The sequence below is a fragment of the Triturus cristatus genome, chromosome 6, assembly GCF_964204655.1.
Source record: "Triturus cristatus chromosome 6, aTriCri1.1, whole genome shotgun sequence".
NCBI classification, from domain to species: domain Eukaryota; kingdom Metazoa; phylum Chordata; class Amphibia; order Caudata; family Salamandridae; genus Triturus; species Triturus cristatus.
The window spans coordinates 501581290-501609279 of NC_140589.1; the positions used below are offsets into that span (position 1 = coordinate 501581290).

Below are 27990 nucleotides of genomic sequence, written 5' to 3' on the forward strand. Positions count from 1 at the left end.
GTGCTCCGAGAGACAATTCAGGGGCATATTAGCAAGGAAGTGGCGGCGAGATGCGTCAGCCTTCCTGGCGTAACGCCTCTCTCCGCCACCGCGGAACCGCGGGGCTGCACCATATTATCAAGGATATGGCGCAGCCTCGCGTTTCCCCCGCGCCTTTACAACTGAGTGCCAACACAGGCACCCTTGCACCAGAGTGCCAGGGTGTCTGCGAGCAGGGAGGTTTGTTTATGTACAGGAAGGTGTCTCTTCCTGCACATAAACAAACCTAAAATGCCATTTTGTAACTTACATGTGTGCTGCTTCATGGAGCACACATGTAAGTTACAAAATGGCATTTTAAAATAAGGTGTGTTTATGTACAGGAAGGGACACCTTCCTGTACATAAACAAACCATGGCATTTTGCTTTTTCCATGTGTGCAGCACAAGGCAGCACACATGGAAAAAAGCAAAAAAGAAGAGAAATAAAGCATTTCTCCTCTTTACGCCATCTTAAGACCAGGATTTTTCTGGTCTTAAGTTCGGCGCTGCCACCTATTATCGCCACCCTTGATAATAGGTGGCAGTGTCGAATTCAATGGGTGTTGTGGTGGAATGCCCATCGCAACACCCACTGCACGCCCCTTTCACGATAAATTTAGCGTGAAAGGGGCACTATTATCAAGGCAGCGTTAAGCCACTTAACGTGGTTTAAGCCAAGTTAAGTGGATTAACGCTGCCTTGGTAATAGGGCGCTGACCCTATCGCCACCACAACGTCACAAAAAGTGACGTTGTGGTGGTGATAGGGGCTTGATAATATGCCCCTCAGTTTTTCTTGTGGGTATACTAGGCCCTGAACCTAATAAAACTTAAATTAACCAGAACAGAAATATAGAAAACGTACAAAAGAGCAACTCCTTAGAAAGGAAAATGCAGCCATTCTAAAGACATTACCTTTCATTAACGTTTCTTTTCATTTACAGGGCCCCAAAGGTTCTATTGGACAGCAAGGTATTCAGGTAAAATACTATAAGAATACTTGGCAAAACTGAAATACACTTCGGCATGCTCATCTGTTATCATTTCTGGAACAGGTGTCATTTTGTATTCATTGTAGGGTCCGAGGGGCCTCTCTGGGTTACCAGGTGCTCCAGGCTCCCCGGGTAAAGACGTAAGTAACGATTTTGTTAAAACACTTGTTTGTTTGAATTGTTTATAATTGGAAAACTAATGAAACAATGTGTGTGATTGTAGGGGCTTCCAGGGAGAGATGGAAAACCAGGACTGCCAGGCCCTCCAGGTGAACCGGTACGTACCCACAAAGCACATATCATTTCAGCAAAATTGTGGAAACTATTATTACGGAAATATGTTTTGCGGCCCTCACTATGATGCTTTAGAAACGGGTGGTTTTCCACTAGGAACATTCTCATTCGTGATAATTACGTTTATCTTTTTGAACGCACATACATATTTTACCATGTGGTCTCTACTGGCTACCGGACTTATTGGCATTAGAGATGTTGTAATTGTTTTCTTTTTCTGGAAATGCAGACTAAAAAGGGATGGCCCCAATGGGACAGGGCGCTGAAAGGAGTGTGAATGTGTGTGCACGCGCGCGCGTGTGTGTACACGAGAGAGTAAGAACTGGCGAGTGTGTTTTCCTTAAATAGCAGGGGGTAGCCCAATACAAACATCTTTATAACAAATATATGTGCACCATAACAAATTGCTTTAATACTGACCTCTAGTCAGTCTACTCTGCGGGAGAGAATATGGGACGAGAGGTGATTTACTACATATTTGGTAGACTTGTCTCAAGATACAGGGGGGCATATCAACAAGGACTTTTTCTCTGCTTTTTTAAGCAGAGATAAAACTAGCGCCCTATCAACAACAGGGTGCTAACATGCAAATTCGCATGTTAGCACCCTTTTACTCTACGCTTCCCCTTGCATCTCTAATGAGATGCAAAGGGGGCGTTCCAGAGTAAAATAATAGGAGAAATGTCACTAAGCGACATTTCTCCTATTATCAAGAATATCGCTAACCCTGTTAGAGACACAAAAAGCAGCGCTAACCGCGGTTAACGCTGCTTTTTTACGTCTGGTATTTTTCTGACTTAGCCATGATATCCTATGGAAGGTGGATATCATGGCTAAGTTTGCCTGTCCCTATCAACAAGGTAACGTGAGATTATCGCTGGGTTTCCAGCGATAATCTCACGTTAGCCTGTGGCGTGAGGATTTTTATCGCTATTGAGATAAGCGTTGCTAATAGCACGCTATCTCAGCGATAAAAATTCACGCTAGCCGGCGATAATTATCCTAGCGCTAAGTGCGCTTTGTGATAATTATCGCCGGTTGTTGTTGATATGCCCCAGGGTTCTTTGAGGACGTTGTTTGCGGGAATCTGTAAAATGCTTGGTTTCCCCATACCTGTAAAGTTTTCATGTGCGCTTCTAGGAGCAAGGATTCTGGACTTGCAATACCAAACCAAGCCTGATAAATTCATATTATGGAGCTGCCTAGGTGCGGCAAAGGGCACTATAGCTGCTGCGCAGAGGACAAAGGAAGCTGTAGATATTACCCAGTGGCATTCTTGCCTTTGAAACATTTTGGCGATGGAAAGAGTAACAAGCAACACCATGGACTTGGCTAGTGACCACGGTACTTATTGACATCCCAGAATGAACTATCTAGCTGAGGGACAGCCATGATGGTCATTCCATCCTCAGCTTAGACCCCTGAATTTCCTGTAAGGCTTTCTTTATCTGAGATAACGTTATTAAAGGAAGGATAAAATAATAATGATTCACTTCTGAAATGTAATTTTCCTCCATATCAATGTGATTATGCCAAATTGAATTATTTTTTATATGATCCTAGGTGCATGAGGTGCGACCATAGAGCCTTGTGGGGGAGATCGGAGGGAGGATGGGGAGTTTATCTTTTTCTTTGTTGATGACCCCCTCTTATATTTCATCCTGTCGACAAATTAGGATTTACATATTTTTATCTACCTGTTATGTACAATGGCGGCACTGTGTTTTCTATCAGAAAATCTATTAAACTTGTTTGATTAAAAAAAGCAAACGGTAAAGTGAAGTTATGATTAGTCTTGGTTATTATAACAATGTAACACATTTTTACAAACACCTTAGAAATTCAGTTTAACCCCTTGCGTGCTCATGACGGAACCACTCCGTCATGAGCCACGGGCGCCGTGTGCTCATGACGGAGTGGTTCCGTCATGCTGCGGCCGTTGCGGCCGCTCCGCCCACGTGGCGCTGATTCCCCGCCTGTGCGGGGGAATAATGCGAGTGGGCGGAGTCGTGACGGAACCACTCCGTCATGAGCACAGCACGCCCGTGGCTCATGACGGAGTGGTCCCGTCACGAGCATGGCGGCGCCGTGCTGACCCCGAACCCCCCCAGCGCCGCGGCGGAATTCGTGCCGCGGCGAAGGGGTTAAAAGGCACATGTAAAGTGGTGTTATGGTTCCTAATAAAAACAACAAAAACACTGAGATTTGCAAGTTATTTTAGAACATCAATTCATAACTCTCACAGCAGACATGCAAACCATATCTCACACACCAAAAGCAATTCTTGTGATGACCTCATCCTTGATGTGGCAGATGCAATTACGAATGTCAATTATTTTGAAGATGAGAATACATATCAGATTGCCCTTAACACTGTGAAAGAAACAGCTATGAATGCAGTGTTATTGTAGGAAAATGCAAATGTTTGTCTGATCACCCCCATTTGTGGCTGTGCAGTTGTTTGCAGTAGGGCACACAAGAGCTGCTGCAAAAGTGCTTAGAAGTGCACCTGGGAACTTTTTCCCTACTAATTAGGTAGGTGGCAGGATTCACCCCCACCCACATGCTAGTGTCAGACATAAATGTGGCACCTATGGACACCCTCTTCAGGATGCCACATGGAACTGTGAACGATAGAACAGAAACTGCACCTGCTATCTGATAGAGACTTCTAGCCTCAGATTCCTTACTTTAGAATTATCACCAGGCTCACATTGGATCTAGACCTTTTTCATGAGCAGTATCCCTGTGTGCCGGTACGTGGTGTTGTTCGGCTCCACACGGCGGCGTCTGCCCGGATGTGACATGTGCGGTGCTCAAATAGGTGCCACCCCAGCGTGCTGATGTCAGTTCTATTTCCGCTCCAGTCATCACAGATCCGGAGAGAGCTACACCCAGTCACTTTTTGACTGACCTTTTCTCGACCCTCTTGTAAAAGATTTTTTAGACATTGCCTCCTGGTGTGGCAAGATGTCCACAAAGAAAGCCTGCTTCAAGCCCTACAGTGACTGTCATCAACAGATGTCGGTGGCTGACACACATTTTGCTTGGGTCTGGGGCCTTGAGCGCGAACCCAGCGTGCAGCGGCTGTCATTAAGTAGGGGAGGTGGAAGGGAGGAGAGGCAGGGAGGCGGGAGCGGGGGAATTCCGGGGGGGAATTCTGGGTGGGTTGGGCCGCAGGGGCAGCAGTGGCGAAAGGCAAAAGGAACAGGCAGGCATGAGAAAATACAAACAGTGGTGGAATTAGAGCAAGACACAGATGGGCACAATAACACTGGCACAACAGGGAAAAATTAAGAAAAAAACAGCTGAGAAATGTTACAGTGGTTGCAGACTGTTTGGTCCCATTTGGAGCAGGCAGCAGGCGCAGGCAGCAGCCTCAAACCTCCCAAGGAGGAGGTCGGGTCTGGAGGCAAGAGATGGCACAGCGGAGCTGCGGGGAGAGAGTTGACCTAGACAGAGGGAATTGTGCAGACTTGGGTGATGACATGGAATATGCTTTTTAATGTAGGACACCTGTAAGGGAAAGTCAGTGTGCTTTACTGTTTCACTGTAGGAACACTCCATTACTCTCCAATGAAGACAAAGACCACATGGGGTAGTTTCACTTTCCTAGGGCCTACAAATTCCAGACACGCAGCATAGTACACTTTAAGTTGTGTAAAAAGGAGTATTTCGCTGAGTCCAAATCCATACCTGTACTGCTTATGGGTCATCCAGAAATGCCATATTCCTCTGACTCAGCTCATAACCAGGGCCTGGCCGAGTGTGACCCTGCCAGGCTGGATTAATTATCTTCCTCCCCAACCTGTAGCATCAGAGCCTAGCCCTTCACTGCAAGCATTCCCAAGGGCTAAGGTATTTTCTCCAGGAGGGAGAGAGGGGGTAAAGCTGCTGGTTATCCATCAGTTCCTGTCACCCAGTGCCAGGCACCAGGCCTGCTCCGGGTCAGGGCCTTGAAGTCAGCAAGGGGGGAAGGAGACTTTTCAGAGACCATGTGGCATGAGACCCCTGGACGATGCCATCTTGAAGTATCCCAGAGGTCTGTGCAGGAAGGAGGGAGCAGGGGCAAAAGTGGTGTCCTGCCAGCCCCTCCCAATTCTGTTAAAAAGTCTTGACCAGGAAGAGGAGCTCTCTCTGGGGTGTGGTCTTGCTGAGGAAGTCTGGTGCTGTAGCCTGGTGCCATGGGCTGTTGGAAGGAGATAACCCCTGACTGTCCCAGGACCCTGGACTGTGCCTTTGAGTGAGTCCAGGGCCAGTAAGTAGAAGCCTGGGCCTCTGCGCAAGGAGAAGAGAGGCCTTGAAAGAGAGCCGGGTGAAAAGCTGGCACAGGGAGCTAGTGAAGACAGCTCCTTGCAGAGTCAGCCCCTCTTTGAGGCTAAGAGGGTCGTGAAAAGTAAGTGGTCCTGGTGACTAGGGCTGGCCACCAGGAGCGAGAAGTGGCCAAGATGATGAAAATCAGCCGCATGAGTGCCAAGATATAACCCCAGAAGGTAGGCGAACTTTGAACCTTGAAGTCCCCGTGAAGCATTACCTGGGGAGGAGGGCGCCCGGGATTCCCAACTCCGGGCCCAGTGTTAGCGGATAGGTTGGGGGAGTGCCGCCGCACTTCCCCACAGCAGGAAGAAGGAGGGGGGAGTGCCGACGCACTCCCTCAAGGCCCCGCGCAACCGGCAGCATCAACTGTGTTTGCCCGGGCAGACCAGAATGGAGAGCCGGCTCCTGCCGCAGCTCGCGAGGGTGCTGGCCAGCAGGAGCAGCTGGGGATGAGCTCCCGACCTGCGCCCTCACTTACCTGAAGGTGGGGGACTCGGGTACGACCAGGCACCCAAAGAGTTGGGAATGTGGCAGAGCAGCAGGAGAGCCGCTGCTATAAAATGCACAAGTTACGGAAAGTGCCCCATAATGCCCTGCAGGGCCTGAGAAGGCCTGCAGAGGAAACCTGCGTGTTGGTGGCGTGTGGTGACCCCAGGCAGATAGGGTCACTGCCAAATGCATGAAAGGTGCAGGGGGAGCTCCAGGAGCAACACAGACTCCCCCAGCACGAAAGTGGAAAGTCCCCACCCTCAGTCTCTGGGGGACTTGAAGGAAATAAGCCCTCAAGGGTTGTTCATGTTTTTTAAGCCTATCTAATGCTGGAGCTTTTGTTCTTCAACTGGGAGGTGATGTTTAGGATTACACTGATGTGTGAAAGCCTGAACATGTATTGTTTATGTCGAGACATCCCCTTGAGGTGGAAAGGTGCAATTGCACAAGTGGTGCATTTAAATAATGTTGTTTCTTTTGGGGTATTGGAAGTCACGTGTAATATGTGAAATGATAAGTAAATTGGAAATTTGATACTAGGCATGCCTGCCAGGGGGGCTGGATGTAATTGCATAAATCTGTGATTATAAAAGTGATGCTTTTTGAGGCAGAGATTGACTTGCATTATACCTGTTACCAGATATGATGAGTACTGTCATTCTAAGTGATGCCTAGACATGTATTCTTGCTACTGCATTAGTTAAACACTGTGTGGTCAGTATGAGATGCTCTGTCAGGGTTATGTGTCACTATGGCAGGTGTTCCCTTTATGAATGCGTGTTGAGATAATGGGGTGGGCCGCCACTGGTATGCTGCCGGTTGAAAGGGCCCTCGCTTCCAGTAATGGTCAATCCACTGCATTTGGGGGTAAGATGATGTGCATACATGGGAGTGATGGTACTAGACCCTCCCCTGCGGGTGGAGTGGGAATGTTATACAATTTTGCGAAGTATTTCTAACAGCTTATGTATATGTGAATATTGATGCATAGTATTGAGTAGTGTGTGTGTGTTATAAATGTACTCTTCTTTTTTATAAAGAAAAGTACAGACTGGACAATCAACTATTGTGTGTTATTTCTGCATACCTGTAAATGCCGACTACTAGCCCACACCACCTCCCTTGAGTAAGCCTTAGACTGCTCTGCAACGCTACCCTCTGAGAGTCAAGTGCTACAATGGGGTGTTTGGTTCACAGTGAAGGACAAATGTAGACATATTGTTTGTGCAGGCCTCACAAACAATGTCTAATTTTCCAACACTCTGTGACTACCCCTCCATCCAAGCCATCTACTTGCAACCGACTGAGGGAGGGCCATCTCTCCTTACTCCGCCTAGAAGTGATGGCTTTCTCAACCAAGGGTATTGACTCCTAAAGTAGGTTGTGGGTGTTATTCCTGCTACTTTTTGGTGCCCAAAAAGAACAGAGGCCCTTGCCCCATCTTAGACATTAGACATCTTAGACATTAGTTCCCTCTCAATTTCTTCCTCAAAAAGTAGAAATTCGAAATGTTCACACTCAATTCCTGTCTGCCCTGGACCCAGGAGACTGGATATGGATAGTGGCCTTGGACTTGCAGGACGCATATTTCCACATTCTTGCCCACAGAGGTTACTTATGGTTCGGGGAGGGCCATGAGAACTTTCAGTTCACCGTACTCTCTTTTGTCCTTCTCAGTGCCCCTCTGGTGTTCACCAAAGGGATGGCGGGGGTTGCAGATCATCTATGGAGATCAGGGGTACCAGTCTTTCCCTTCTCAATGACTGACTGTTGAAGGTGGGATCACCCTAGGCAGTTACCTCCACCGCCAGACTATGGTGGACCTTCTGCACTTGCTTGTGTTCACTGTCAACGTGTCAAAGTCACACCTGACTTCTTCTCAGATGCTCCCTTTCAATGGAGCTGTTCTTGACACAGCTCAGTTCCGAGTTTATCCTTCCGAACAGCAAGTCATGGAAATTACGGCAGATACAAATGTTTCAGCCTCTATCCCGATTTGGTGAGACTGACTCTGAGGCTGCTGGGCCTCATGGCTGCCTGCATCCTGCTTGTGACACATGCCGCTGGCATGGGAAGGCTCTGTAGTGGTACCCAAAGTTCTAGTGGGAACAGCATCAGGGGAATCTCTTCGTCATGGTACTGATCTCGAAGGGAACTGCAAAAGATCTACAGGGGTGGTTAACAAATCTCAATTGGGTCAGCCGCAGACCTCTCTCCCTTCCCCAACCAGACCTGACAGTGGTGACCTATGCATCACTTCTGGAATGGGTTGCCAACTGGGAGAAGAGGAGATGAGATGCCTCTGGGTTCCGGTGTAATCTGGACTCAACATCAACCTAAAGGGGCTGCCGGAGGTCCTGGCTGACATTGATAGCCCCTCAAACAAGGGAAGGCTAGTGCATGTGTTCACGGATAGCACCACCGTCATGTGGTACTGCAACAAACAGGGCAGGGTGGGGTGTGCACCTTTCTCAAGAGGCCCTGTACCTCTAGACATGACTGGAACATCCAGGCAGTTCCCTGGTGGTGCAACACCTGACAGGCTGTCTGAACGCCAGGGCAGACAAACTCACTCGAAGATGCCTAGCAGATCATGAACGGTGTCTCCATCCGAAACTGGTGCAAGATCTCTTTCAGCAGCGGGGAGAGCCTTGGTAGATCTGTTTGCCACTGCCGAGAACATGCATTGCCAGCAGTTTTTCATGCTAGAGTTTCCAAGGCTGCTCTTGCTCGAAGACGCTTTTTGTCTCAAGTGGAGCTCAGGCCTCCTGTATGCCTTTCCACCCATACCACTCCTGGCCGGAGTTCTTAATAGGACCATGAATGACGGGGCTAAGCCATCTTGTGGCTCCATAGTGAAGTCTGAGAGTTTGGTATGCCAAGCTAGCCATCTGTCCTCTAGTCAGGCTGCCCCTCCGGGGAGGATCTTTTGTTGCAGCAGCAGGGGAGGGTTCTTCACCCAAACCTTTCAATGCTCCACCTTAATGTGTGGAGAGTAAGGGGTGATAGTTGACAGCTTTTGACCTTCCGCTTGAAGGCTGCAATGTTATCTTGGCAGCCAGGCGTCCCTCCACAAAGACGGTATATACCTGCTGTTGGGGCAAGTTTGTGGCATGGTGTGCAGAAAAGCAAGTTGATCCTCTTTCTGCTCACCTCTCTCAGGTCCTTCTGTTTATTCTTTCCCTTGCCCGGCAGGGCTCTGCTTTAACTACCCTAAGGGGCTATCTATCTGCCACCTCAGTCTTCCTGCTGTTGCCAGATCAGCCATCCACCTTAAAGTCCCCTGTTGTAAAGAGGTTTCTGAAAGGTCTCCAACATATATTTCCACCTTCACCCTTTATCATGCCTCAGTGAGACCTCAATCTAGGCCCTACTTTTCTGATGTGCACTCCCTTTTAAGCCCTTACATAACTGTCCTTTCAGTCTCTTTACCATCAAGACAGCCTTCCTGGTGGCGATAACATCTGCCCAGATGGTCAGTGAGCTCCAGGCTTTGTGATCCAAGTCTCTATACCTAACCATCTTTCAAGATGCTCTGGTCTTTTGCACTGGAGCTTCCTTTCTGTCAAAAGTTGTCACTCCCTTTTGTGTAGGACTGCCCATCACACCTCCTACCTTTTTAGGCTCTGTTTCATCCCTTCTAACAAGAGGAGCGACTTCACTGACTGGAATCAAAAAAGAGCATTGTCATTCTACCTTGATCGCACAAGAGAGTTTCGAGTGAATGACCAGCTCTTCATGGTGTATGTCAGAGCCAAGAAGGAAATTGGACTATCTCCCGATGGATCGTGCTCTGCATTAAAATCTGTTAAGCACTGAAAGAAATGAAATGAAATGAAATGAAAGAGAAATTTACCTAGCACTCCAAACCCACAGTATCAAGGCACTCTATTCAGGAATTCCTAAACTCCCTGAGGAGACACCAGACTTAAGAAAAGAAAAGCCAGGTGTTTAGTTGTTTTCGAAAAGAGGCAAGAAGTTGATTTTTGCAATGTGGCTAGTCAGAGTATTCCATAATTTGGCAGCTGCAACTGAGAAGGAGCATGCACCTCATCTCGCCTTTTGAAATTTTTACATTATAACTTTCCTCCTTGAAGCTGATCTTAGAAGCCTAGCTGGCTAATACAGACAAAAGGGAGACCTAATGGTCAGTGAGCCCTTGCCTCACCAACAAGACCTGGAACACTCTGCCACTCCACCTCAGGCAATCCCCGTCGCTGACGCAATTCAGGAAGGATCTCAAGACCTGGCTCTTCGACTGAACCTCCATACCCAGGCAGATTAGCAGTCCCCACCACCACCTTCAGCGCCTTGAGACCCACATGGGTGAGTAGCCATACTATACAAGATCCCGATTGATTGATTAAATGTACCAAGTGTCTTAAAAATCATCCGCTTCTTGACTGGTAGCCAGTGGAGAATTTGAAAGCCTTCTCTCACAGAGAGATATTTTGGATTGTTACAAATGAGGCATGCGGCCACATTATACACCAACTGAAGTTTATTCAGAGTAGATGTTTATGTTGAGATAGATAGAATTCTAGTAGTCCAATCGCGTGGTGCCACTGTTTTGAGAAGTTCCTCAGAAATAAAGAGAAAGATCTTCCTGAGGGATCGAATAATATAAAAGCTGGTGCTTGCGTTTCCATTTACGTGCATATTGAAGTTGAGGGAGGTATTGAACAGAACCCCTAAGTCAGTGGTCTTCAAACATTTTGATGCCGAGACCCCCCATCAAAGGTTTTTAGGCGGAAGGACCCCCTCTCTAGTCAGAAACTATTATCTTACAATTTTACAATTTGCTTTTAACTCTGCCATGTCGGTACGTCAGGTACATGCTCAGAAGGACATACATATGCATATATTACCATACAAAGACATTCCTTTCTCATTATCACAAAGCAGCATAACAATCTGCTAATTCTTCTGCACTTTTACATAGAACATTTTAATAAAGAATTAATAGTGTTATCCATTTAAAATGCCACTGCCTTTAACAACGTTAGATGGATGAAACTCTGAATAAAGTTTTCTTGCTTTTATCCAGCAATTTACAGGTCACACAGCTCTCAGCAATGCGCACTCAACTCACTGAGCTACCGTACCATTCTGGTTCAGTGTTTACAAAACATGAGACAAGATTTGGACAATAGGAATAGTAGGGAAACCAGGTAGAAATGTTGGGACTACTTCCTCTGTGAAAAGCATGGGAGTCGTCTCTTTAGATCAGAGTCCCCCCCTGTACATTTGATAAAGAATCTTGTAATCAGATTTAATTTTGACCAACCATTGTATAAATAAATTTGCTGAATGACTAAGAATTGTTTTTTACAATTAAGTATACTATAACGGGTTAGGTTTCTGTTCAACATCCAGCAAAGAATACAGATTTTCTATGTGTTTGTGACTGTGAGGTTTGATTACAGTAATGCTGTGTATCTGGGGATCCTGCAAAAGCCTCAAATAAACTGTAATTAGTACAAAATGTCACAACGTGACTCATACTAAATATTAAAAAACACACGTCCTTCTCAAAGTGCCTAAATAAACATCATTGGCTTCAGAGTTTTCAGAGGGTTAACTTTAAATACATATGCTTAGTTCATAAAGCATTATATGCATAGCCCTCTTCCCCACAAATCTAGGTTCTATACCCCAAGAAAAAGCTTGGTTATTCACGGTTCCCAAGTTTCAGAGAACTTTATGGGGAAAGAATGTTTTCAGTGCCTGCAGCAATGCTCCAGAACTGGCTTACACTGAATCTAAGAAGAGACTACACCCTGCTGGGATGTAGACTAGAGAGCTACTAAACACCTGGCTTTTCCACTACAAGGCTCCTGTGATTTTATATGACTGGTAAGTGATTTGCAGAAATGGACTTTGAAGAATGAGCGCTGAGGTACCTACCTAGATATAGCGCTTTAGAAGTGGCCAAATATAAATAAATAGCTTGCAGATAATTGCTCCTCTAATCACAAAACATTGAACGCCAAAATAATCGTATATAAGGATGTGGGGTTTGGTGCAGTGTTAGACTGAACGTTGGTACCTGCTGCCATCATTTGCTTGGCAGATCATATGCTACTCATAGCAACCAGGGGCATAACAAAGGCCCCCGCTTGTGAGAGGGCCCCTTCAGCATATCTTGCAGGGGGGGGGGGGCTGACGTTTTGTTACGCCACTGTCTATTAACTGGAACAGCACTCGCGTCTCCTGAGAAATCAAAGCCAGGCAGACAGCTAAACACACCTTACTGCCAGTGTGCTGCTGGCCTGAAAAAAATGTAAATGTGCACAGTAAGTTAATCTGCAAATCCTTTACATTTGCAGATTAACCCGTTGTGCACAGTTGCATTTCTTTTAGGCCAGCAGCACACTGGTAGAAAGGCGTGGTTAGGTGTCTGTCTGGCTTCGATTTCCCAGCACAGGAGAGTCCCTGAATTAAGCTCCAGGGAAAGCATTTCTAATATGTCTGGGACATTTTCTTTCAGCAAATTCTGGGCCCGATTAACAGAATTAACTTAAGACAAAATCCTAAACTTACTACTTTTGGTATTCACAGAATGCACTTACTACTTTTGGTATTCACAGAATGGATTTACGACTACTAACTTTACGTCCGTACTCGGGCCGGAAATTCCGGCCCGGAGGCGGAGCTTCCGGCCCGGAGGTGGGGCTTCTGGCCTGGAGGCGGGGCTTCCGGGCCGGAGGCGGGGCTTCCAGGCCGGAGGCGGAGCTTCCGGGCCGGAGGTGGGGATTCCGGACAGTGGCGGAGATTTAGCCATGGCCAAAATCTCCACCTCTGGGCGGGAAGCTCCGCCTCCAGGCAGGAAGCTCCGCCTCCGGTCCGGAATTTCCGGCCCGAGTATGGACGTAAAGTTAGTAGTCGTAAATCCATTCTGTGAATACCAAAAGTAGTAAGTGCATTCTGTGAATACCAAAAGCAGTAAGTGCATTCTGTGAATACCAAAACGGTAGTAAGTTTAGGATTTTGTCTTAAGTTAGTTCTGTGAATCGGGCCCGAAGAGCGCGACCCCCTTCCCATGCTTCCACAGATTGAAGACCTCTGCCCTAAGTTCTTTAATGATTCTGCAGGAGTAGGGAGGGACCCAAAATAATGTGGTCACCAGAGCTCTGACCAGATAGAGTGCTGGGCCTCGAAGACCATGGCTTCGGTCTCATCCGTATCAAGCTTAAGTATATTATTCTTCATCCAGCTACTCACACCAGTCATGCAAAGTTCAGACTTCTCAGCCATCTCAGGTTGGTTGTCAGTGAAGGACACAATGATTTGTGTGTCTTTGACGTATGATATTACCTGGAATCCAAAGGATCTCACTAAGGCTACCAAGGAGGAAACTTATAAGTTAAAAGGTGTGCTGCTGAGAGAGGAGCCCTGTCGCACCCCACATGGTAGGCAGAAGGTTTAGCTCTAAACTGACTAGAACATACAGTCTGCTGTCTCCAAACAAGGAAGGAGTAAAGCATTTCTAGAGCCTTTTGCCTGGCCAAGAAGCAACCCCCTGAGGGTTTGTGTTCTCAATCCACCAGAGCTATTCTATTCTTTATGTCACTTATAGAGCACACAGCTACCCATAGGCATTCCATCTCTAATTAGAGCGACTCAAGCTGGCTGGAGAACACTAAGGGAGGCAGCTGTCGAACAGCCAAGTTTTCAGACGCTTGCAAAAAGAAAGTTCCTGGTTGTTTGCCTGTAAAGTGCTGATTAAAGAATTCCAGAGTTCAGCAGCGTTATATCTAACGGATCTGCCCAACTTCACACTTTTTGGAGAGTGGGAAAAATAGCACAGTGAGAATTGTGGGTTCACAAATTTCTGCCAGTGGTGTAGGGGGGAGATCAGGGATTGGGAGATCAGCAGGCCTTTATCAAGATGTGCCCTATGGGCTTGTTGCAGGGATTCTGCACATATACAGAACTACGCGCAAGAAACCAGGACCTCAGTGTATAGTGGTGTACCAAAAGCCCACCTTAGTGCCCGGAACCCCAATCCGACTAGCTATAGTTTCTCATACGTTCTCCATACTACAGCGAAGCTACCAATGATTAGACATCCTAGAACATGTAACTCAGACTCTCTCAGTAATCGCGGGAGCAAGAACACTCTTTCACCAACTCACTCATACTTGTCCACAACGTGAGTAATCAGAGACACAGTATAGTTTCAAATGTTTATTTTAATTAACGTGCTCTATAATGCAGTACATGAGCCAATACTAGCAGCAATATGCATAAACTCAATATTGTGAACATGGTTACAATTCCATAAAATACAAACGGGGATAGCATTATATAAAGCTAGTGGGAAAAAGGCCTACTGTGCCTTGCCACCCTGCCCGTGCTAGGAACTAGTTTTAATAATTATAGAAGACCCCTGGGCTTTGTCAGGGAGACCCCATACCTCCAAGTTTAGATGCAAAGATTTACATCTCTGGAAAAACACAGCTCTTCTCTTCAGAAAGGTTTTTCTGCAAGGGCCTAACATGCATGCAATGCCATATTAAAAGCACTCGATTTTCAGTAGTGCAGCTGTGGCAGTATTCTATCTAACATGCATAGGACTGACCAAAGCAGATTAACAGAGCACATTGTTTTTTGACCTTGAACACGCTGTGCAGCCGAAGACCACAGAGCACAGCAAGAAACGTGAAAGGCAGACGGTTCCGATGTAAGTGGGCACAGGCAGAGGTTTTCCGAAAATAAAATAATGTAGAAACGTGTGCAAAAGCGGCAACATGGCAGCCAAGCTTATACTAACTTATGCTATCTCAGCAATGTACGCAGTGAATCCATATCCTCACTACAGGCTGTACAGAGGGCTTTAAAATAAATCTGCGACCACTGAGTTCTGATCCTAGACATCTGTCAAGCAGCAACATAGGCTTCTCTGCACACGCTACCCAAGCACTACTGCCACAAAAGTCATATCCATCGGGATGGATATTTTGCCCATTTGGTTCTGCAGGACTTTCTAGTGTGAAGTTGTTCCGTTGACCCACCTCTGGCGAGGTATTGCTTGAGTATGTATTCTATGAAAAGGAATCTGCAGCTCGAAGTCTCTATCAGATGAAAAAGGTGCTTACCATCAGTAACACCTTATCTGGTAGAGAATTAATCTAGCCACAGATTCCTTCCCGACCTACCCATCCTCCCCTTTCTGTGAACAGATCTCTAAAGATAGGGGTTTCTCCCTTTCAGGGCCCTAGTTTTCCACACCAGTGGTCAATATTCTTTGTGGTAGTGCGCTGAGGTGGCACCTGTATAGACACTGCACATATCACTCCCGGCGACAATGTCACACGGAGCTAAAACAATGCTACCTTCTGCCGCACAGGGCTACTGATCATGAAAACTTTCCGAGTCCCGTCTGACACCAGTGGATAATTCTAAGGTAAGGAATTTGCAGCTAGATAGAGTCTCTACTAGAAAAGGCATTAGCAAGGGTAAGGAACATGTTCATTTTAACCTGTGAGGTGACCTGAAAGTATTGTCCTGCTCCCAATTGTACTCAGAATAAAGAAGCCCTTTTCCTGAAGATTCCATCTGACCGATTCCAACTGGGACTGCCCTGGACCCTGATGGTGGCTCCTTCTGGAGTCAGTATTGACCCCCAAAGGCTGATTCTTGTCTAGGTCAAAGTGTACTCCTTCGAACACCCTAACAGTGCCACGATGTGCCAAGAACATCTTTAGACTGACAGAATTAGAGAGACAGCATTCTTAAATGTTGTCTTGAGGAGTTACCCAGGACACAAATTACTTGTGTTTTGAGAATTAGAGAGGGGATTACCTTGCATAGCGGGTTCACCAGAAATGTTGCCAAGATTTTCAGATCCATCTTGATCAGATAAATGGAATGGTAGTTGATCCAGTGTAGTGTGTTTTGAGGTATGAGAGAGAATTAGATCTTACAGGAAGATGTTGGAAGCAGTATGGCAAATGTCTGAGAATTCTGCTTCCTTGAAGGGAGCATCATGACATTTAACTTGCAAGGATTTGCCTGTTTTGCACAATTACCTGGGGACACAGGGTTTTTTGTAAAGGAGGTCTGTGATCTACAATTCTATCTCTTCTTTAGTTGTTTTGCCTTCCGGTTTTATGATCTCCTCATCTGAATGGCAAGGTACGGACAAGTAGTTTAGGAATCTAAGTTTCTCTTTGATGTTATCAGCATTTATCTAAATGATAGAGACAACAGAGGATTGTGGCAAAGGTTTGCATAATCCCTATGGGCTGGGTGTTAGAAGCCCCATTCATTGAGAATATGAGTCTACCTGTGTTTAAGTTGTGCCACCAGGGGACTCCCACATTTTTCTCTCATTCATAGTGATTCCGTTTTATGCAACATAAGACACATCCTGCTTTGTTAGTAGAGAAAATAGTGAGGGTAAATTTCTCTTTTTCGAACTCTCTTATCAGAGGTCTAGTGGGATGTCTGTTTCATTCCACTGTAAGATGTCTAAGCATGATTGCATATCTCTTTTTTTTCTTGGTCTGGGCTGATTCACTCATCAGCATCCATCTTCAGGTAACCTTCCTAGCTGCTCATGCAGTTGGTTTTGAGGACACTGATAATTCGTTTTCCTCTGAAAGTTTGTTTTATTTTGTAGCAGAATAAGCAACATAGGCCAACATGTGTTTCATGACATATGTTGCTTCATCAGGGCCATATTAAACAATGGCAATTAAATATTTGTAGCACACAAAACATAAAACAGTCTCTTGACTAGTAAAGGACAACTAGAATTCTTGATTCAACAGTGCATGTAGAATAAACTTAATAAGTATATCACAGTGTGATTATGTATCAATCAAAAGGTACTGATCAGGTCACGGCAGGATAAGCGCTACGTTGTGAAGATGTGCACTTGAACCAGCCTCCCTGTGATGGAAGGTAGGAAGGACTTCAATGCCAAGTAGATTGCTCTCAACTCCAACAAGTTGATGTGGAGCTGAGAGTCTGCTGGAGAATCACCAGAGCCCTCTGATGTCCACCTCTTCCAGATGGCCGCCCCAACCCATAAGGGTCTGTCACCACCAAAATGTATGGGTGGAGAGGGGTCTCTGCTGACCCAATCCTAGTTTATCAGCCACGACTGGAGATCTTTTGCAGTTCCCTCTGATGTCTGGACCAGGTTCGGCTGATTCCCCTGATGCTGCATTCACTGCAATTTCAGGTCCTACTGCAAAGCTCACATATGCCAGCGGGCAAGCTTTACCAGGAGGTTGCAAAAGGCCATGAGACGTAGCAGCCTCAGAGTCAGTCTCGCCGAAATCCAGAATTGTGGCTGAAACATTGGAATCATAGCCAGAATCTCCAGGACTCACCGCAGCAGAGGGTTGGTGTAGAACTACACTGTGTCTATCCAGAAAGCCTCAGAAAAAAGAAGCATCTGAAAGGGAGAAAAAGGCTGGCAGCTCATTGTAACTGCAGCCGGAGTACAGGCCACAGACTCTGGTGTTCAGTGGGATTGCTGGCTATTCACTTGAGAGTGTCCCTGAGTGTAGCACAAACAAGAGGATACCACTGATCACTGTGTCAGGGAATGAATGAAAATGTCATTCATCACAAAGGAGGATAAATAAGTGACATAGAATGCAACCTGCGACTACACTCTGAGAACCACTATCAGAGTCCAACTGAGAGTGTGACTGCACGCAGCATCAGAAAGGACCGTGAGTGCCACTGAGTATTGAACTAAATGTTTATGGGAATTCCTGAATACAACTCTGAAGTGACTATGAGTTCCACTTCTTTCAGCATGAACAGAACTATATGTGCACTGAGTCTTTGTGTTAAAACCAATTCTGTTGGTACTACAAAGGGCCCATTTGATTCTTTCTTTAACACTGAATGTAATGACACTGTGCATTTGATTGAAATGGCAATTCTCTATTCACATGGGGAAATTTAAAGATTACTCAAATCATGTCCTTTTACAGAAATTGTCCCACAAACTGTTTTTTCCGGTGTAGGCACACTTGATTGGCACCCCACAGATTGTCTACAAGTATCCAGGCAGCAAGGCCAGTGTCATAATTCTCGAACATTTTCCAAGAACGCCCCACGCCCCTGGTCTTTGTGAAGAGTTCCAAAGCCACATGAAGTCAAGTATAGTCTGTGACTGTACCTCCTTTATGTGAGCTCTCACTTGTTATCTCGATAGCTAGGGAAGGGGTTAATTACACCTAAGGAAATGGCCGATAAGACCACCACACTTTGAAAGTACATTTCCCCTCATGTTCTAGAGATTGTATGTCAAAATATGAGGAAAAAATTGTGGCACCAAAGGTCATATATGTAAATATACATTTACTACTCTTGACTCCACATCTAGCTGCCTTGAAGAGATATACTTATGTATCATCAAGTGCATTTATGTGTAAGTTAAGTATAGTAATGCCATGTTGAGCTATTTACACCTACTTCATAATATGTTTTAGCTCAATACTTAGAACTTTATATTTTTTGCCCAACAATATTGTTTCCTCAATATTCTGGTGGAAAACGGTTATGGCTAGATAATATATAAAGAGGCATAGGCAACAAGTTTTTTTTCTACATGCTGCAAATTAGAAGTTGACTCCCTACTTTAAACTGGGTTATTCCACACTGTGAATATTTTCATTAGTATTCGGAAAAACAACAGATAAGCTACACCAAAACCCTGAACTTTAAATAGTCAATCAGTATAAATCAATGAGGATCACAACCAGACCTGAGAAATGCCTCTTGTCTGTGAAGACATACCAACTGACAACTTGCTGCTGTACAAACCCTACAGATAATATACTCCAATATTAGCTTTATGAAACAATAACTTTAAAGTCACCACAATGAATAGAATCGATGTATTAGAACTAATAACTAAGTTAAATTGCACCTAACGGTAGTGTCTTTGTTGTGCCCTTCTTTAAAATGTCCCCTCTAGATTCTGCTCTCCCAGTGCTCAGCTCCACCATTAGCTTACCCAAGCAGTGCCTCTACCTTCACCACCGCTGACTGTAGTTCGAGATCTGGCTCCGGCTTCCTGCCGGTTTCATCAGGCTCTGCCATGCCTGGCTACTTCTTCTTTATTCTGTTTTCTCCTTTTTATCTTCTACATATTTTCCTTACATTGTCCGTCACTCTATTTTATTTACCTTTCATTTTCCGTCACTTATTGCTCCTTTACTCTCCCTCTCTGCCTCCTCTCAGCTGTTTTTCCCGCTGCTGATGCCCGCGCAGCCCCTCCCGCGTGTTCCTGCTTCCGCACCCGCTTCCAAATTGTCCTGACCTCACCCTGACCCCTACTTAATGGCAGCCACTGTGCACTGAGACAAGCAAGACCCCTCGGAATTCTGCTCTCTCAGCTCCACCATTAGCTCACCCAGGCAGTGCCTCTACCTTCGTCACCACCGTGGTTCGAGGCCCTGCTTCATCTTGCTGCCGGTTGCACTGGCTCTCCTTTGCCTGGCTGCTTATTATTTATTTTATTTTCTCCCTTTTAGCTTCTAACTATTTTACTTACATTTTCCGTCACTCTATTTTATTCTATTTGTCTTTCATTTTCCGTCACTTATTGCTCCTTTACTCTCCCTCTCTGCCTCCGCTCAGCTGTTCTTCCCACCGCTGCTGCCCCGCTCCCGCATGTTCCCACTCCCGCCTCCCAGCTGTCCTGCCCTCCCCCCAAACTCCAATTAATGGCAGCCGCGCCGCTGGTGCACCAAGGCGCACCAAAGGCGAGCCCGTCTGTGCCCGTCTGCGACCTGACCGTGACCAGCTCCAGGAACCCTGGTCCCCCTACCCGCCAGCCCAACAGCTCTTTGGCTCTCTACGCTCTCAACGTCAGCAAGAACAATAACTGCAGGCTCTATTCTCCTCTCGTTAACCATGTGGACCTTTCACCTGTCGTCACTGCCGCCCCTCCTCCTCCACCCAGACCCAGGACCCACCTCAACCCTCTAGCAAAAACTCCATTGCACTCCAACCCTGCAATGCATCCTCTTCAACATCCGCTCCCTCTACAGACATGCCACGGAAATCTAGGTGCTCCTTGACAGCCCCACCCCTGACGTCGCCTTCCTCACTGAAACCTGGACGACCCTCACCCCGGAACTAGACATCGCGATCACCATCCCCAAGGGATACAAAATCACCTGGAAGGACCACCCTAACCGCCCCGGAGGAAGCATTTCCATTGCCAGAAAGCCAAGCTCAGACTAAGCACCCACACCGATGGGCCCACAGACCTGATGGAACATCTCCGCTTCAAGATGCAGACCAACCCGTCCACCACCCTCCGAGGCACCCTCATCTACAGACCCCCCCCGGACCCGGCACACGCTTCGCAAACACCATCACTGACATCATCACCCCCCATGCCATCACCTCCACCAACTACACCTTGCTGGGAGTCCTCAACTTCCACCTCGACAAGCACCAAGACCCCAACTCCTCCTTCCTCCTGGGCAACCTCCACAACATCGGACTCAAACAGATCGTAGCAGAACTAACGCACACAGCAGGACACACCCTCAACCCCATCTTCACAGTAGGAAACTCCATCACCTTCAGCCACACCCCCAAACTTCCTGCAGACGTCCACACCAGCTCCAGCGCAGGAATTGGAACAAGATTTCCGATGACCAGCTTGCCGCCTTCCTCAGCAGCTCCGCTCCCCCCAATCTTCATGAGCAACCCACGGCCACTGATCCCTGCACCATGCAGCTGACATTGGACCCATGGACAACCCTCAGCATTGAAAACACCCTAAAAACTATAACAACCACCCACTCCGGGGCCCCCAAGGACCCCTGCCCCATTACATCTACCACAGAGCCCCAGACACCATCACCCCCAAACTGCAACGAATCATCAACCTCTCTTTCGAGACCGTCTCCTTCCCTGACGACTGGAAACACACAGAGATCAACCCTCTCCTGAAAAAACCCTTGGCGGATCCCACCGACCTTCAGACCAATCTCCTTCCTCCCATATCCAACAAAAGTCATGGGAAAAGCCGTCAACAGTCAACTCGCCTCTTTCATAGGAGAAAACAACACCCTTGATTCCGCCCAATCAGTCTTCAAGAAAAACCACAGCACCAAAACCGCCCTACTCTCTGCAAACAGATGACATCCGCTCCTTACTCAACAGAGGAGAGACTGTGGTCCTCATCCTCCTGGACCTCTTCATTGCCTTTGACACAGTCTCACATCGTACCCTAGCCTGCAGACTCCACGACACAGGAATCCGGAAGAAGCCCCTCAACTAGATCCGCTCATTCCACTCTGGCAGAACGCAGCGGGTCAGACTCCCCCCTTTCCCCCCAGAACCCACACCAACCATCTGCAGAGTCCCCCAAGGATCCTCCATCAGCCCCACCCTGTTCAACGTCCACATGACCCTGCTTGCACCCATCAGCAGATCACACGGACTCAACATCGTATCATACGCACACGACACCCAACTCATCCTCTCGCTATCCAACGAACTCAACATCTCCAAACACAATTTTCAAGAAGGAATGTAAGCAGTCGCCAGGTGGATGAAGAACAGCTGCCTACATCTCAACACGGACAAAACTGTAGTACTCATCATGGAACGACATCTGGTGGGCCCCCATCCTCTGGAACCCTCCCGCTCCCACAGACCACGCACGCAACCTCGGAATCATTCTGGACTCCAAACTCAAAATGGACCACCATATCAACGCTGTCACCTCTTCCTGCTACCACACCCTCTGCATACTCCAAAAAACCTTCAACTGGACCCCCCTTGAACACAGGAAAACCCTCACCCACGCCCTGATCGGATCACTGACAGAATATCGAGGAGCAAAATATCGACCTGCCAAAATATCGATGAAAAAATATAGAATGACAGAATATCGACTTCCTATCTATAAACAGGTAAGTACAAAAATATCGAATCCAAGATATCGTTGTAAATAATATAGTTTGTTAAAATATCGAATTTTTTAAATGTCTTAAAAGTAATGTAAAATAATGAAATAATTAATTTAATTAGGTAAAACATACTTTAAAATATTCAAATAACCTTAAAATTAATAAATAATTAATGTGAATTTAAAAAAAAATAAAGATGCATTTTTTTTAATACATATATATGTTGACTTGATATTATTAAAAAATATTCAATATTTTTAGTGTTGGAGAGCGGGAGGGTAAAATTTACTATTTCCACTCCAGTGAGTGCAACAGTAGGGAAAGTATTGGATAGCGTAGGGGTAAAAATGACTATTCTCACTCCAGTGAGTGCAACAGTAGGGAAAGTGTTGGATAGCATAGGGGTAAAAATTCCCATTCCCATTCCAGAGAGTGCAACAGTAGGGAAAGTGTTGGATAGCGTAGGGGTAAAAATTACTATTCCCACTCCGGAGAGTGCAACAGTAGGGAAAGTGTTGGATAGCGGAAGGGTAAAAATTACTATTCCCCCTCCAGTGAGTGCAACAGTAGGGTAAGTAATGATTTAATAATTAAATATATATAAACTAATTATCAATACCAATAAAAGTTTATTAAAAATTAATGACCAATTACAAATGATTAATAATTCATTAATTATAAATACCAATAAATATTAATTATTAAAAATTAATTACTGATTAACAATTCGTTAACAACAAATTCATTTTCAATACCAGAAATTAATAAGTAACAAAACAATATTACCAATTAATAATTAATTAACAGTAAATTAATTATCAATACACAAAAATAATTTCAATAATTTCTTTATTACAATTAAATTTCTTCCAACCCTATTCCCCTATAAACCCACAACCCGCTCCGAATAATAAATTAATACAATTAATATAATTACCAATTAATCAATTAATAAAAATTAATTACCAATTAATAAAAATTAATTACCAATTAATAATTAATTAACAATAAATTAATTATCAATAACAATAAATACAAATAAATAATTACTTAATTGCAATTCAATTAAAGATCCCTCCGTTGAGCCCAGCTCTCCCTTGCAACGGTGCCACGCATCAAGAAGACCAGAGCAGGGTCCTTCTCCCTCCTCGTGGCCAAGGCATGGATCTCCCGACCGCTCCACCTCCGAAAGACACCAACACTCTCCAGCTTCTTGAAGGACTTCAAGACCTGGCTCTTTGACGAAACACCGTGAACTTCCAGGAGCTGCGTGCCCCTCTCCCCCCCTCCCCCCTCAGCTCCTTGAGACCCTTCGGGTGAGTAGTTGCACTCTACCAACCCTTAATTGATTGATTGATTAAAAGTGTATTTTAATAGAAAGTTCATGTTGCAGCAGCTTCTCATTCTCGATTTCACTTCAGACGCCATGCTTTTCCACCAAAACATATGCAGCATCGTTATCCTTTTCCTCAAAAAGTACTATGAAAACAGGTATCTTGCAAAACGTATTGTGAGTTACACTCGTTGGTATCAATTGCACCAGCAGCATGATTCCCAGTTGGGGAAGCGACTTATAGGTAGTTAATGACCAGGGCCGAGAACTGTATTGCCTCAGACCCTCACACTCCAGCCCTTGTCACAAACAATGCAGAAGTGACTTTCCTCACTGGATAACCTTGCCTAATTAATTCCTGCCTTACGTAGGACTGAATCCAATTCTTTTAATCTCCGAAAGGTTCAGTGACTATTTACACTGACTTTATCACCTTGAAGGGGTAACACCTCATACTCCAAAACTTTGTGTCGAAAACAAATATGCTATATGCGGGTCAATTTTGCATAAAGTGAATCTTTCACAAGCTGACCTGTAAAGTGCCACAAAGTTTATCACACAGTAAACTTGTCCTGCCGCTGAAAAAAACAGAAAGACGTTCTATGGCAATATGTAATCGGAAAGATGTGGCATGCGTAGCACTGCCTACGAGGTAAACAATGTTTTATAAAGCTTAAGATTGAAGGCTGAATGTTTCCAGCGGGAATCAAGCTGATCCCTTGTTAATGAAAGATGATTCGTATCATTAACTGCTGTGTATTTTCAATCAGGAATAAAAGACAAACCATAAATTGAAACATTTCTTTAAAAAGCGACATTTGTAAGGTTTGGCATGCTTTAACTATGCCTTTAATAGGTTGGTTTTGTAACAATTGATTGGATGCTGAAAGTTACATGTTATTTGTTAAAACATTTTAACTATTTATACATTATATTGAAACAAACAAAGTGCAGTGATCAAGACTGCAATTTCTCTTGCACATGCTCTGTGCAATCGTTTGTGAACTGTATGTAATGACATCTGAGACGCTCTTTGCACTGTATTACCATGGGGCATGAAATGTGTCTGTCCAGTAGTATCTCCACATTTTACAGAGAAAGGGATGCCTGCTTGCTTTTCAGTTCATCCGCAGTGCGCTGAATTCTGGGAAGCCACAGCCTCGAGACCAGGCCGCCATCATGGATTGGCATTGATCATAGCTTCGCTGTTTTATCAATCCAAGATAGCCAATACCATGGCTCTAACGTTGGGGGTATGCTGGAACTTCAGCACAACAAAACACCGTGTACAACACCATTCCAAGACGGCTACCCACTGCCCTGTTTATTGTATGCGTTATTACAAACATATCCCTGTGTGTGTAACCAGAAGCTTTGTTTACTTTTTCTAGTTTTATTTTTTTAAATTTATATTGCAGATGGTGTTGAGTTTATGTGTGTGTTCATTGTGGTTCTGTAAGTGGGTGAATGCACAAATAAGTAAAAGGGTCGATGAATGGAAGCATGATTTCCAAGCTGAGAGTCAGAGTGCGTCTATGATGACTTATTTGAATGCCTGAACACGTCATTGACTGAGGAGGAACTTTCATTTCAGATTAAGATTTATAGGCATAGCCAATGCTTGTTCCATTTTGGGATGAGCAGAAATGGATTACTAAGTATCAAAGAAAATATGGCTTTTCAGTGGGAAGGACCTAGCACTTCTCTGGCTGTGTCTATGAGGTCTCTGATGCTGCACATAGCGTAGCTCTAACAGTCTGTAACATCTTCTGGAAGACATAAAAAGGAGAATGCCATAGCTTGTCTCCGATAATGATATATTTTTTGTTTGTTTCAGATTGCTCTTCCGCTTTTGGGGGACATTGGTACTTTGCTGAAGGTAAGAATGTGTCCTCAAGTTGTCATTCTAATTATTTTATGAGTTCATGCAATCGGTTATTTTATTGAGTGTTTAGTTAGTTTAGTGATTGACTCGGGAACTTCATACTGACAACAGATGGTGATTTTACAAGAGCTTTGTGCAGTCCTTTTTTTTTAATTCGTCAACTACACTCTGCAAAAGTATGTTTTCATTAAGGAGTGCAGTCTCACAACACTCATTAATTTGTAAGAGATGTCTCCCTTCAAAAATCTTTTTCACACGAAATTACTTGCTTATGAGGTTAATTCCTCGTGCATTGCTGCCAGTCAGCTGCTACTAATCAGCAGCAGCAAACAGACTGATAGAGGCAGTGCGTAGAGAAATGTCCAGCGCTTAATTTGAGCCTGTTGTTTTCGGTGCTCGGCACCGGCACTTAATTGTCAGCACCATCTCTAGTGAAAGTCCACCACATGGTGGCGCTGTCTGAGCTGTGCACAACAACCATGTTTATTAGGTCAAATGGCACTGAAAATGAATAATATCAGCCTCTCTCACCCTTATTATAGCTTTGTGTGGCATAAAATAGCATGCATTGTTACACTTGTAGGAGTGTGAGGGTTAGGTGCTATGTTGGTACTGTCATTGGCAGCGCTGGCAGGGGCTGTGCATAGTGCAGCACTAACCCTGCTAGGATTGTGGTCCCTGCTTGGACAGGGGGCATACCTCTGCCAACTAGAGACACAATTTTTACCAAGCATAATGATTCGATGTAAACCAGTGGAAGTGATGGATGAAATGCTTCTCAGTCATCGTCAAAATGAACTGTGGCTTAGGTGGATCTGTAGTGTTATGTGTATTCGTAAGGAGCGCTATCACCCGCAAGGTATCCCGGCAATGTAGTGATTCAAGTACTTTCTCCTGCACTTCATGCCATATTTCGAACTTGTTTCCTTCCTTCCCCTATCTAATGCAGTGTATCTACCCTTTTTGATGTAGACAGCTAGTGTTCGCCCCCTCGGTTGCCTGCTAATCAAACTCCAGGCATATGTTCTATTTAAGTGAAGGACCATTTCCAAACAGCTATATCTGCACCCTGATCAGATAGCTGTTTACGATAGGGTTGTAAGACTGAAAAAGTATTTTGGCACGTACTCCTAAAACGTAACGTGCGCTTTTAGATTAGATTAGTATCTTAATAGCCTGGGCTCCAGAATACATTTCCACTGTATAAAATGTATTCAATCTTAATTATGTTATTTTCATATCAAAAGTAAACACATAGCATGTTATCTGTCTTGCAATGACCTGGAGGAAAGTGCAATAAGAGCCACATTCAGAATGTATAGGTAATCTGTCCTGAACAGACTAGTAGTGAAGTTAAATTACTATAACCTACTACCTTTTGTCAAGTTTTGGATATGAACTGAGCATACCTGATGTAAATTCCAAAGGCATACACATTTCTGTATGGGAACACATCTCCTTTACAGTTAAAGGAAGGCCGGACTGGACATTTGCTACTTCAAAGGACCGGCTACATAATAACCAGAATGAAAGAATAGAAATATCTGGAAGCTGCTAAATGAAAGATTTGTGATTGAAAAGATTTCTGTAGATCCTTTCCTATTCGAAACATGGGTCTCCCATCCTTCTGGAGGCAGACACTGTAGGACGCCTGGACCATGTGAAGGCTTGGGCAGGGTTTTTTTTAATTGCAGAGGACTGACTTCAGAGGGCCTGAGGTTGTGGGATGGAGTAGAAGAGAGCTTCATATAGTTACATTAGGGAAAAATCAGGGAAATGTATTGAGTCATATGCAGTCTTACCTCACTACAACTTCTAAACTTGTCAATGTAAGATTTTTGCCCTAGTGACGTTTTTAAGTCTGAAGGCAAAACTTTGAACGAGGCCAAAAACCAACTTTTACATAGCTTTGGTCACCTGTAGTTTTGGAACTAAAGGTCCCATGTTGCCTCTCAAGTTGAGTGAAGACCCTTTAACATTATTACTCAATTATGTTAGGTTTCCATACATGATAGCACTGGGCAACTTTGTGGAATGCACACCTATGTGGCGTTTTTCTTTATTTTTTTTGTTATTGTGACATTCTTCTTAATAGATTTTAGATTTGTAACTTACTTGGACATTTTAAACTGGACATTTTAAGATCTTTTCCTTGATTCATTGTTGCTTTGGCTTTTTATTGCACGTGTCACATGCATTTACACGAAGGAAGGTCTTTCTGTTTGTGTCAAGCTATCAAGTATGAGCCAGGGATTTGTTGCAGAAACCAGTGTCTCTTTGCTGGTTAGAACGACTGCTAGGCCTTGTGGGAGCTTGGTCACAGATCGTCAAGACCGTGTTCCCTCTTCCCCTTTGCCTGATACTCTGATTTGATATGTTGATGACACTTATACCCCTGTCCATGTCAGCACTTCAAATGACACGGAGAATTCTTGGAATGTCTTGAACTCCTTTTTATTCATACATTATTAGAAGTAGAACAATCGAACAGCTGTCAAAAAGCCATATTTTATTTATTTTTAAATACCTCAACCTTCATTAAATTTCGGCAGGTTTGTAACCAGCCATGGCACGTGCCGGTAAGAGTAGTGGGGCCGGGCGAGGGGGAGGGGGTCCATGGACATTGATGAAGGAAATTAAATAAATAATTAATTTTCCCTCATGGTCGTATGTCGAAATCTCCCCCCCCAACCGGCCCTACTGCTCTTACCTGCACGGGCTGTGACAGGGGAAAACCATACAGTAATTACCGT

At 44.9% G+C, this 27990-nt stretch overlaps 1 protein-coding gene across 2 annotated transcripts in view; it reads left to right on the forward strand.

Moving 5' to 3' along the window:
- COL19A1 (collagen type XIX alpha 1 chain) overlaps nt 1–27990 on the forward strand; it is a 2198704-nt gene that overhangs the window by 1722447 nt on the left and 448267 nt on the right. For both annotated transcript variants that reach the window (XM_085610910.1, XM_085610909.1), the window contains exons 31-34: nt 964–999; nt 1098–1151; nt 1235–1288; nt 25190–25231. In XM_085610910.1, coding sequence (XP_085467036.1) covers nt 964–999; nt 1098–1151; nt 1235–1288; nt 25190–25231 — 186 coding nt within the window. The remainder of the gene's footprint in view (nt 1–963; nt 1000–1097; nt 1152–1234; nt 1289–25189; nt 25232–27990) is intronic.